Genomic DNA, 12,601 nt, shown 5'->3' with positions numbered 1-12,601 from the left:
TCTGTTAAAAACCCACAATGAACATTTTTTTATATAGGTATCTGACGACCAGCAGAAATTCTTTTGAATCGATGGATAGTAAATTTTCGATTTTCATTAGGAAAACAGGTATAATATCAATAAACTGATGCAAATTTGAATACATGAATAAATTAACAAAATATAGAATTTCACAACTACAGAACAGACCTCAGTGAAAAAAAAATGAAGCTGTTTCTCCTTATTTTATGCTTCAAACTGGACAACCGTACTATCAATTTCTCTCACTTACAGTATATAAGCAAAGTGTTTGTGGTTTATTTACGTGTGCATCATATCGCCTGCAGAAATACATATCTATGAGTTTCAACCATCTTACAATCCTCTAAAAATAAAATCAACTTAGTCAATTAGCCTCAAAATTATCAAAACATCTTAGAATTTGAATAAATTCGTAGGTAAACCAAACGCAGAAACAAACGTTTCCAAACGTAAACAAGAAAGTGCTAGGTCAGATTATGACCTTCACCGATCCATTGAGGAACAAGTTAAGAACAGCACCGACCCGATACCAGAAATAATGAAACGATCGTGTTCGATATATACCGACCTGAGATCGTCTACTCGTGTTTAGTGATAGAGGTTATGTATAAACATGACCCTCCTCATTGCTGATATGTTGGCTACATAAAAACGGACAGAAGTGCACCAATATTATTTTTCTCTGAGGTATCAAAATAAGCATACGAGGTTTGTCGTTTGTTTACATTTTGATTTTATACCATTCTTTTGCCAATCATCTTGCCCCAAACTCGATTTTGTGTTCTGTTCTGAACTATTGTTTTTCTATATAGCTTAAGGTCCAAGTTGACTTAAACTCACTCTGATCAACATCAGGCTCAACTTCTACTTCATTTATTCAAAGATATGCAAGTTTTTAAAGCTTACATCGAGTTTAAAATCATTTCAGTCCTGACAGCTTGAATATTTATAGAAATGATTAATGGAGATTTCCTTCGAACAAACATATTCATGGTCAATTTCTTTGACAGTGCAAAAATTGTATTAATAGCCCGACTAATTCCGTAACAAGACTCTTTATGGAAATAATATCATCTCGAAGCCTCATGAACCACTTTTTATGGACAAGGAGCCCGTTATATTAATGATATTCTACAAAATGATCTACAATTCCAATGAAATGTGTCAACTTCTTAGAGCGCTAGGAAATTAATTCGATTAGATCAACTTTCTATGGTTTTTTTTGCTATTCCACTTCCTCTTTCACAAAATGCCCGCAGAACTGAATAAATCAGATTATCCCTTCCAAAGAAAGCATGTTTGTCTAAAAATTGACTTCCATAAAATACGAAATTGTAAAAATATGATAGACCTGAACGATACTTGATAGCATCTTCGGAAGTTACAATACAGTGGTAGGAATCACACGTTAAAAGGTAAGACCTCGTTAGTCCTTAGCTCGCACAACTTTCTCAACTTCTGAGAGTTGTCGTTCGTATGCGGGCAGCTGATTAACGGAAAAACAGATTTTAACAGATTTAACAGTTTGTTCAAATTATGTGTCATGCCAAATGCAATACGTTATAATATTTATTAAATTCGTGACCCTTCGTCAAAAGCTGGTTCGCAAATATTGCATTGGTCTTTCCATTCAAAGAACTACGTCTATGATCTTTTATTCTTTTGAAAAAAATTCGTCCGGTTTGTCCGATATAAAATTTTCGACAAGAACCACAAGTTAACTTGTATACTCTCGATCTATCTGACACTGTAATTTCATCTTCATCCTTTGTAATGAATTTACTCAAATTATTATTTGTGTGTGGGTTACGTCCAACTTTTTGTAATTCAAAAAACGAGCGATATTATTAGTAGGATCACCAAAGTAAGTTTGAATTACATAATGTTCAGTATCATTCTTTAAAACTGGATAGACCTGGTTCAGAGTTTGTTTCTGCAGTTTTTTAGAATTAATTGAGTAAATAATATCCACCCCGTTGTTGACAGCAAAATGTTTTATGAAAATCAGTTGGAAATTGCTTTCTGGAAGTAGAGCATTCAACAGTCTGTGAATCATACTACTGAACGCTGTTTCTTTATGTTGATATGGATGTATAGATGAATTGTGTATAATGATGTACGTGTAAGATTATTGCAAAATCATGTTTATTATTGATTCTACTGATGGTCAATTTGAGGAAATTTATAGAGTTCTTCAACATCCATCTCAGTCATGAATTCAATCGATGAAATTAACAAAGTCGATAAACTTACCCAGCCTCCGGCCTGTATCAGTAAAACAGATTGATATATCACCGTTTCTCTTTATTAGACCCTCGCTAGATGTGTAAAAATGTAACAGTATGAATTTCCCCTTTTATAATATTAATATTTTTTCTTTACCTTTATCCATTCCACTCTTTCAAGTGAAAATCTTAAATTGAACTCTGTTTTTAGAAAATGTTATAATGGAATTCTGATCAAGTATTGGTCAATTCTATCATAATCATAAACAAAATTTTCAGGTTCTGATTGTGTCATTTTTATCGTTTACCTCCCACTATTAATCGATAATGAATATCAGTGTTTAGGAATTTAACCAAAGATCAATCTCATCGTACATGATTCGTATTCCAAAGAAATTTCAATTTACAGTGTAGGTCATGACTTTCTATGGCTTTCCCTCGGTATTTTTTCATTTATGTGGCGAACACCATTTTCAATTGAAACAAATTGCCGTTGTTCGTATAGATCAAAGTAGGACAGTGAGTAGTAGTACGACAACATTATGTATGCGAAACGATATGCATCAGTCATTTATTTTTATCGTTGGCAGTTCAGCAACGAAAAAGATATTACTGTCTCATTGGCGGGTATTTACTACTTCGATCAAAAACGACGTACCATCTAGAGATGGAATTGTAACCATTCTGTGAAGGTATACATTATGACGGTGTGTCAAGATTTTTTGATGTGTACTTTCATCAGAAAGTACACAATACATGGAGCATATGTTTCAAGTTTGAAGAAGCTGCGTTGTTTAGTATTCGTTTGGCAGACATCAGTAGCGAACGTTTTCAGAGAATTTGTGAAAATGGAAAACATTGGTCATTCTTATCTGGTACAATACTTTTATTTGAAAAGCTTCAGCCCAACCAATATAAAAGCTGAACTGAATTCTACTCTGATTGAGTCGGCTCCTTCGTTTACAACATGAATAATGCCTTTGCCTTCGTTGTCCTAGCCCAAAGGTCTCAAAACTGGCATCTTCCCTCTGTCTAGCGCCACCACTGACAAGGGAACCCCTACTCTTTTACACTCTCCCCCCCCAGGTACCACCAGCGCATAACGTCGGCCATACAGAGGGACGAATCAGCGGAGTAAAAGACCCATTTTCTTTATTTTCCAAACAATACAATACAATATATACATACAATACTTCATAACATAATGTCCAACCAAACTAAAACAACAATAATCTCTTTCAACCGTGGTTGAAAAATAAACGAACATAATTAAAAAAAATTACATAATAGACTCTTCTACTACATTCAATAAACCCAACCCATGTACCCCAATGATCAGCACATGAACAATGGCACATTTCTTCGGAGCTCTTCACAATTTTACAGATTCATGTCCCTCCTTGACTGAGAAGACCACGTCACCCCCCCCTTCAGAAACTATATGTTCTTTCTATTCCTGTGCGCTGGCAGCTAATCATCTACCCTTCCCTTTCATCCCTCACCACACTGTCCGTCCATTCATTCACTAATCGTATCCATTCATTCCTTTTTCCACTCATATCCGTCAGCATCATTTCACCATCCGTCCTTTCTTCCTTTCCTTCCACTCACGTCATCCAATCCTATCTCCGTGCATGCATCTATCAATCACATGCTCTGCTGTTTCAGGCTTCCCATAGTCACAAGAGCAGGAAACCTCTGGGCCCAGGTTGAATCGTGCTAGGTATCCCGGAAAGATCCCATGCCCACTTAGCAGCTGGATAGCCTTCCGCGACAGATCCAATGATTCATATCCGACTGTTCTACAAAATCTGTTGAACAGTCAAGTCGCCCAGTCGTGCCTCTGCCATTCTCTCCTGATACTCTCTTTTATCCGTTTCCTCTCCTCCATTTTGTTGTGCAGCTTCCTCACATTCCATGTGACCTGCTTTTTGTCCCTACCTTCAGTGGCCTCTTCGTGTGCCTTCATGTTTCCTGTGTTACTGCCATCATGTCCCTTCCTCCATGCGATCTGGGTACGTACTCCGCTCATGCTGCTCTCCTTAATCATTCGCTGAATCATTGCTTCTCTTGCATTCCCCACTCTCCCTGCTTTCACTAGTTCTACATTCATAGCAGAGTCTCTGACTACTTTCAGGCTCTCATCCATATTCAACATGCTGATCACTCGCTCTTTTGTAATCAGCTCTGCTTCGTTCACGCTGCTTCGACCAGTGATCCTTTCATTCCCTGTAGTCAATTCATCCTCTCTCCTTTCATACGCCCAGTCTATTCTCATTCTTTCATTCTCCAACCTCGCTCCGGCATCTAAGTACACTGCAATCATTCTTTCGTTCTCCACCTCCTCCAGCAACTCCCCTTGTAACCTTCGTTTACAACAGTAAAACATTGGGTAGCAGAGTTTAAACAAGGCCGTACGAGCTGCCAAGACGAGTATCGCAGTGGTTGACCAAATGAGGTGACGACTCCAGAAACGGTGAGAAAAATCCACAAAACGGTACTGAATGATCCTCTACTGAGAGTGCGCAAGGTATTAGACTCAATAGGCATTTCAAAAAGTGCGGTACATCATATATTATCTGAAAATTTGAACACAAGACAAAAGAACAATCAAAACAGTAGACTCAAAGGTTTGTGCGGAGAAATCAAGCAAAAACTGCCGCTGGAAAAAGTGTATAGAGCTGCAAGGAAATTTTGTTTTGTTTTCTGTTGGGCCGGGTACTTCTAGGACCACCCTTGAAAACTTTGGTCGAACCAACAGAATATTTTGAATGTCCCTTTTAGGTCTAGCCACGATTCTGCTTCGTGGTAGATGGCAGTGTCATTAGCAAAAGACATGATTGGTACAAGAACGGTTCTCTGCGCCTCAACATGAATAAATTTCTTAGAATCACTGAATGGTCCATTAGTTTTTACATATTGTACACGATTACGTCATAGTCGTGGTTAAACTCATGTCTCTCTACCAAAAGATACTTTGCATGTGTGGAATTGGTCTTTAAACTCATAGAACTACCTTTATGTGTTTCTCTGTATCTGTATAGTAGGGAGGGTCAGTGTAAGCCCACAGCACTTAGGCCACATTTGACCTATTGTACATCCTCCTGAGGAGTTGTCCTCCTAGGTCATCGTCCATCCTGTCTTTTCCAGGAAGGTGGACATCTCCTTGTAGGCCTTGTAGGCCAAGACTCGCCGAACACACACTCTCTTATTGACGATAACTCCGGGCACTTGCATAGGACATGCCTCACAGTCTCATTTTCCTGTTCACACATCCTGCATAGAGGTGTGTCCACTAGCCCCATAGTATGGAGGCCGTAGATGACACTGGGTCCTAAAATTCTTAGTCCAGCTACTTCTTGGCTATAGAGTCGGCAATGCGATTATCTTTACTCCTGTCGTGCCCTTCAACCCACCTCAGGGTTATCATCTACCGAAGCTTTGGCTAAATCTTGGTGGCACTATAGTACTAGTCCTGAGAAAAAAAGTTGTCTGTTCAAGGCTAATATGGCTTGTCTGCTGTCAGTACAGATTGTTATGTTTTTTCCAGAAATTCCTTTTCTGGTTATTTCTTTTGTGACGATTGAGATACCAGCCAGGTTCTGTTTGATCCACGCTGGTATTTTTTCCCATTCCCCACTTAATCCTTAGGCTTACTAATCTGGAGTACACCCAACATCCCAAGCCTTCTTTGGTTTTTGAGCCATATTGCATTTGTATCATCTGACTCTGTGTTCTCTTTTATTTGTATTTTGTAGGGTTTATCAAATACAAACCTGGGTTCAATTGCATCACTGGTTGTCTGCAGCAGAGGTTGCGCAGTAAGCGCTTCCCGCCATAGGTTCAGCCTCAATTCACCCATTCCTACTTCTAGGTTAACACCAACCGTGTGCAATCGTAACATGGTCATTAACGCAACCTCTTTAACGTTCAGGTCCAGAGGGATCAGACCCAAACTATCTTTATATTCTCTAGGAAAATAACGTATTCAAAAAACACTTCATTGTTGAATTTTAACTTTTTCAGTTTCACAAAAACGCAACACGTGTTTCGCCATAGAATGGCTTCTTCAGGCGTGTCAGTAAATACATGCTCGAAGAAGCTTCTGTATGGCACAATAAAGCGTTCTTTGAATACGTTAGTTATGGATTTTCATCAAGTATTGGCCAATTCCATCATATATCTCTGGATAAATGTTCTCTCCATCTGGCCAAGAACCACGAAACAACTCATATACCCTTGAAGTAGAAATTAATAAAGACAGCAGATGCATTTGACGAAGAAGACATACAAAAATCGTTAACAAAAAAGATGACTTTTTATTATAATCGACTGAGAATTACTGTATATAGTCTCATGGGAAAGTCACCGCGCCTATGCCCGTTGACAGTCGTTGAAACAAAAACAAACACAAGAAGACAAATGACCGGACGTGTGACACAATTCAAAGATGGCTAAAGTGAAATTGTATTGACATCGGTGGCCATAAAGAAACGCGTGCTGCCATTTTCCAATTACAATGTGTGGTGTCTGAGGTTAATCCATCATTCAGTTGATGGGTACAGAAATACCACTGAGAATGTAGCATAAGTAATAATGAGCAGGACAGACATGTGCCTCAAAAAATATAGAGTACTAGCTATTAGCCGCGGCTTCGCCTGCGTAGGATTTGGTTTCGTGACAGACTATTTCATAAATAGCTGCAATATTTTGTTATTAAAAACTATTAAAAATATTTTTCAATAAAAAGTATTCTATGTTGCTTCTAATACCTCCAAAAACATTTTTACGAAATTTCATGATGATCGGTTGAGTAGTTTTCGGGTGAAACCGTAACAAATAAACTTACATTCTCATTTATAATATTAGTATTAGTATTTTCAATGTATACAAACACTTCATTGTAAGATTTTAATGAAGCAGATTATTTACCGCAAGAGCAGGCAAGCTTTTTAATAGTTTCCTAATCTTCCATTAATCTGAAACTATTAAACATGTCATGTCTATTAGCCTTGAACAGACAGGGCTAGTACTAGAGTGCCACCAAGTTTTAGCCAAAGCCTCATTATCCTGAGGTGGGTTAAAGGGCACGACATGCCCTCTAACCCATAAGCCAAGGAAGCGGCTGGACTAAGAATTTTAAGACCTAGTGGCACCTACAGCCTGATAACTTCGACAATTGCAGAACTAGCTAAACGTCACACCCATGCTCAATCCCTAAAGAGATGGGATGAAATCAAAAGATGCAATCTTGCCAGGATCACCCTGGGCGACCTTGGGAAGCTGTCGCTGAAGAAATATCTGGCGATGACCAGGAAAAATCTACGCTTAACAGTAGGATTTCTGACTGGCCACTGTCAACTAAGGAAACACCTCCACAATATGGGGCTAGTGGACACACCTCTATGCAGGATGTGTGAACAGGAAGATGAAACTTTCAGTCATGTCATGCGAATGTCTGGAGTTATCGTCAATAAGAAGTGTGTGCTCGGTGAGTCTTGGCCTACACCTGCCGATATAAAGGAGATGCCTCCCAGAGACCTGTCCACCTTCCTGGAAAGGATAGGACGGACGATGACCTAGGAGGACAACTCCTTGGAAGGACGTACAATGGGTCACATGTTGTCTAAGTGCTGTGGGCCTACATTCCCCCTCCCTACTCTACAGATACATATACAGAATGTCATGTCTTTTGTAGTTGCGTAAATGATGTCGTTGAGTAATTGTTGGTCAATTTTTCTCCACGAATTTGAATTGAATCGAATCGCTGTCAAAACAGACTCAAAACGCAACCAGAAATTTGATAATTACAGTTCTAATGAAGGCACTGTTCGAGGTTAGTTTGCGAAGTTTTGTCCCGGAGATTTTAGCATGGGAGATAAGCCTCGTTGACCTGGTTGACCTACAGTTTTCCAGGACGAAAATTTGAGGACCCGGTGGAGAGTGACCCATCACAAACGTTCATCCGTAAATTTCTACTTTGGCAATTTGCCCCAGCCATTTTTCCACCAGCAGCTATCTCCTCGCTCCTCCTTCCCTTCGACATTCAAATAATTGATTCTTTCATCGAATGATCTCTCAATATCCATGAAAGCAACAAAGAACAGTACTTTCTTCCGACAAATCTGAAAAATAGCTTGAGACTGATTGTTTTGAAGCTTTCACCGAACCCGATCCGACTTAGTGTCCAAGCTCAGTTGTTCAGTAATTCAAATCATATTCGGTCAAAATGAATCTGCCCTGTAGACTCCCCAGTTCATTTCCTAGGAGATTTGATACGAGATGATGAAAGTCTTTCTTTGTAAACGAGCTATGGAGCGAAAGAATGTTGACCATAATATCTGCAATTTGAATACCAGAGTCCGAATTCAACGCATTTATGATCCATCACCCGAAAGCGCTGTCTTTGAACGATAAGCCTAAGAGAGGGCGTTTGCATCACTCCTTACAAAGACGCCATCTATAGTATCAACAGCGAACTTAATCCTCGAATATCGAAAATAAACGACGCTCTATAAGGCGGTTATAACCTTTTAGTGGCTCTACTGGAAGTGGTGGGCTTTTTTGAAAGACTGTACCCTGTAGTTTATCAGATGAGAAATCGGTATGCATTCGCTAATGCAGACTTTTTAGTGAAATTTCAAATTCCTGAGGATCCAACGCAATCTATGAAGAGAAGTAAAAATCTTTGGGAAAGATTTTGGCTTTCTACTACTCCATTTTGATACAAAAATAAAAGATGTGGGAATCTTCCAAAGAAAGGAAGGCAGTAATCAATTTGAAAATGAGTAACTCTATACTTGGATGTGTAGATCATGCAAAGAAGTAACTTTCAGACACAAACTGGAAGAAAATTCTCCTTAAACAGCTACTTTCATATAAACATTGAATTACACGAAAGAAAAAAAATTCTTCCGAAACAAATACTTTTATATGAACACTGAATTATACAGAAGATACTTTTCTCTACTCAGTTTGTATTTCAAACATTCGTTATGGAATAAAATCAGATATCATTCTCAGGAGTTCTGCTTTGAATGAATGGTAACAAATTGCACTTACTAATTTTCAAATTAATTACTTCCTTCATTTCTTTGGAAGATTCCCAATCAAGATGGGGTCGTAGAAAGCCAAAAACTTTCTTTCCCAAAAATTAATCACTGCTAAAAATATAACCCCTTCAATTCAAATAAAAATCAGTCAAACAAATTATGAGTAGATAGAAATCACCTTATAACCTAATCATTTAAGTTTGTTAGCCAACGGAATATGTTATCCTTTTATCTACGCAGCATTAGATTTTTCAAATAAAAAGTTGGAACAAATCGAAAGTCCATTTTATTGAAAATAAATAAGTTTTACAAAACTGTATTTTGAAAGATAATTCAACACTTATTTCAACAAGTGGTTCATTTCTTCAAAGTAAATTTAAATATCTTCACAGGAGTATCTATTGGCCAGAAAAATGTTTGTTGAGGAGGAACTTCAGTGTTGGTGGCGACAAATGATGCTGAAACTGAAAAAAAAAACGTACAGTTTTGAATCTCAAAAACATTTTCCATTTGACAGTTAACATTCACGTTAAACTAAAACTTTCCAACTGGTGTTTGTCAACAGAGGAGTGACTTTTATGTTGGAGTACTTACCCATTTTTCTCAGGAATGTATCGAGTGTACTAGGATTTCTTTCAGTGCAAGAAAAAATAAACTCTTCCACTCCGGAAAAAACCGCCAGATTCTTCATAGCCTTTATCAGAGGCTCGAACAATTCATCATCATAAACAATATCTGCAGCTATAATAGTTTCTACTGTACCAAGTTTTTTGCATTCCCCCTCATCAATTTCCTCCCAAGGAAGATTCAGTACATGAGTTGTAGCTTTGGAATTATGATATAGACATCTACAAATGTAGTCAAAGTGAAAATGGGCTCTACAAGGCTATAAAACTAGCACTACTTAGATAACAACTGCACTTCCTTTTACCTGTGATTCATTCGAGAACAATTTTCTAATATTTCTACCGTATCCTTCAGTACTTCATCTACTGAATATTGCTTGAGGTTTCTCTCTACATTGTAACGCAGGATTTTCAGAACAGTTTCGTGACAGTCTGTTAGAAAGACACATTTTGCTGAACATTCTCTAGCAAGAACCAGTCCAGTTAGTCCAATTCCTGATCCTAGCTCAAGAACTGTTTTGTGGGTAAACAAACTTTTGTTTTGTAGTAGCCATTCTGAAAGAGCCAGAGATGCCTGAAAAAAATATAATATTCGAATGTGAAGTAAATTGACAAATTTTTTCACAATATCCTGTCTGTCTCTCAAAAAATTCCCCAACGGATTTTCATACGAATAAATAAAACTTGTCACTTTGATGTTCGTAGAATCTCTCCCTTAAGTCACTGATTTTGTGTCGTGTTCGATATAATGTTATTGTGTGAAAGCCATTCTCCGGTTTTTTGGCCGTGTTCTTCAGATTTTTGTGGCTGACGTAGCGTCAACTACCGCGGTAGACATCAAGGCGATATGGTATTATTATATCTGAATTCTCTCGACCTAAGAATTCAATTCACAATGGAACGAAAAACCCAAGGGACTTTAGCCTTCTTGAATGTTGTTGTGAAGGGACATGAGAATGTTACATTGAGCCACAGAAGTTATAGGAAAACAACAAATTCAGGTAAAGAGAGAAGAGCATGACATATTTGTGAACCTGGGAGCCTTCCTGAGGAACTCAATCACCTGAAAAATAATTTCGAAGGGAATGGATACAGCGAAGGAGAATTCGAGCAGGCCATATGACCCAGTAGAGAAAACGAAAATGTTACAGACCGAATTGGGAGACTTTTAGAGAAACACGACGTGAAATCAATATTTAGGCCAACAAAAACTATCAGACAAAGTCTAAGGTCAGTTGAGGACCCCAGAGAACATTCAGAGAACCAATTCGTTGGCCTTCTCGTTCTTCGGACATCACACCCATGGACTTTTATTCCTGGGGATTTTTGAAAAAGCTATATGTATAAAAATCGATAGTATCGATGATATATCTCCATACAGCGAAAACGAATACCATACCATCGATGGTCGTACGGATTTATAGGCTTCAAAAGAGGATTTTAAGTGTGAAAAATAGATACCCCGTCTTTTCTTTCAGTTACGCTAATGATTCAAACACATTATTATTCCTATGAATGTAACCGATACACCTAATATAAACAGTAGTTGATATCTTTTACCTGCCAAGTCCTCAAACCAGTCGTTCCATCAGATATTAGATTACTGCTCTCCTGTAAGCTTATGACCTTGTCGTCAGTTCCGAGTAAATAGTGCTTGAAACATTGAGAACTTGATCCTAGCGCCACCAGCCGACCGTAGGCGGTATATAACTCATCGCAAATTACAGTTTCCTGTAGCGCGCCACTCTGAAGTTTTTCCAAGTTTTGTATTAAATGTTTCAGGTATAACTTCTGATAGTTTATTTCCAACGGGCACTCAAGAACTAGAGGAGAGTTCACAGTTTTTGTCAACAGAGTTTTTTGCAGATCTTCACTGCGTATGAGATCATTGAAAATATCCTGAAAACCGTGCTTAGTGATATGATTTTAGGTTAGACTGTTACTTACATGCCAATTAAAACTCCTAAGCGGCACACTACACATAAATTGTTTGGTGACACTGCTAATGTTTTTAGAATGACTGGATGCCATCTCAATAAAAAAACAAAAGTTTTCATGAAGTCGTTTCACATGTTTTTATAAGGTTAAGAATGCTCTTATACAAAGCTCTGACATTTCATATGACTAGGTCTGAAACTTTCACTATTCTATACTAGATGGCGAAGCGTATGTCAATCGAATCAATTTCCCATTGCCAACATTGCTATCTACAGATGTTTCTGTATTCCTAATCGAAATGAAATCTGGTTACTACGTAATCAAACAGCGAGAAACTTTCAAAATATCCTTTTTGTTTGGTGGGTAATTCTCATTACTGCTGATTGAAACTCGTTTCGTTTGGATTAATTTCAATGATGAATGAGTGATATGGTCTAATTAAATTTTGAAAGAAACTGAGTGGATCCGGGAAAAATGATATTATGATTTTCAGGAATTGCTCAAGCGTGGGATCGTGCAAACAACAGAAATTGTTCTAGTGAAGGATCAAAAAGTGTTTTTCACAAACCTGCAGATGAATTGCTCAAACTGTCACCCACATTTCATTGAAAAAACATACAATACCCAATGAAAAGATGGGTTGAAAAGTTCGTAGGCTGAAAAACAGATGGCGCTAAAGTTCACATAGACCCAGGCAGCGGTGTGGTGTTCAAAGTGTAACGTTTTCGTTTTCACTCAC

General features: G+C 38.0%; 1 protein-coding gene across 1 annotated transcript; it reads right to left on the bottom strand.

Moving 5' to 3' along the window:
• Positions 1-9,567: 9,567 nt before the first annotated feature.
• On the bottom strand, positions 9,568-12,061 carry LOC111509638 (protein-lysine N-methyltransferase EEF2KMT). The gene is made up of 5 exons (XM_023165419.2): positions 11,872-12,061; positions 11,485-11,823; positions 10,230-10,498; positions 9,893-10,146; positions 9,568-9,762 (listed from the first exon to the last, which is right to left on the bottom strand). The coding sequence occupies exons 1-5, from the start codon at positions 11,953-11,955 to the stop codon at positions 9,656-9,658; spliced, it is 1,053 nt and encodes a 350-aa protein (XP_023021187.2). The 5' UTR covers positions 11,956-12,061; the 3' UTR covers positions 9,568-9,655.
• Between the last annotated feature and the right edge of the window lie 540 nt (positions 12,062-12,601).

The sequence above is a fragment of the Leptinotarsa decemlineata genome, unplaced genomic scaffold, assembly GCF_025532065.1.
Source record: "Leptinotarsa decemlineata unplaced genomic scaffold, Ldec_3_MD MMD2_tig00001064_RagTag_RagTag, whole genome shotgun sequence".
NCBI lineage: Eukaryota > Metazoa > Arthropoda > Insecta > Coleoptera > Chrysomelidae > Leptinotarsa > Leptinotarsa decemlineata.
Note: the sequence above shows the minus strand (reverse complement) of the source record. Positions and strands in the feature narration are given on the sequence as shown.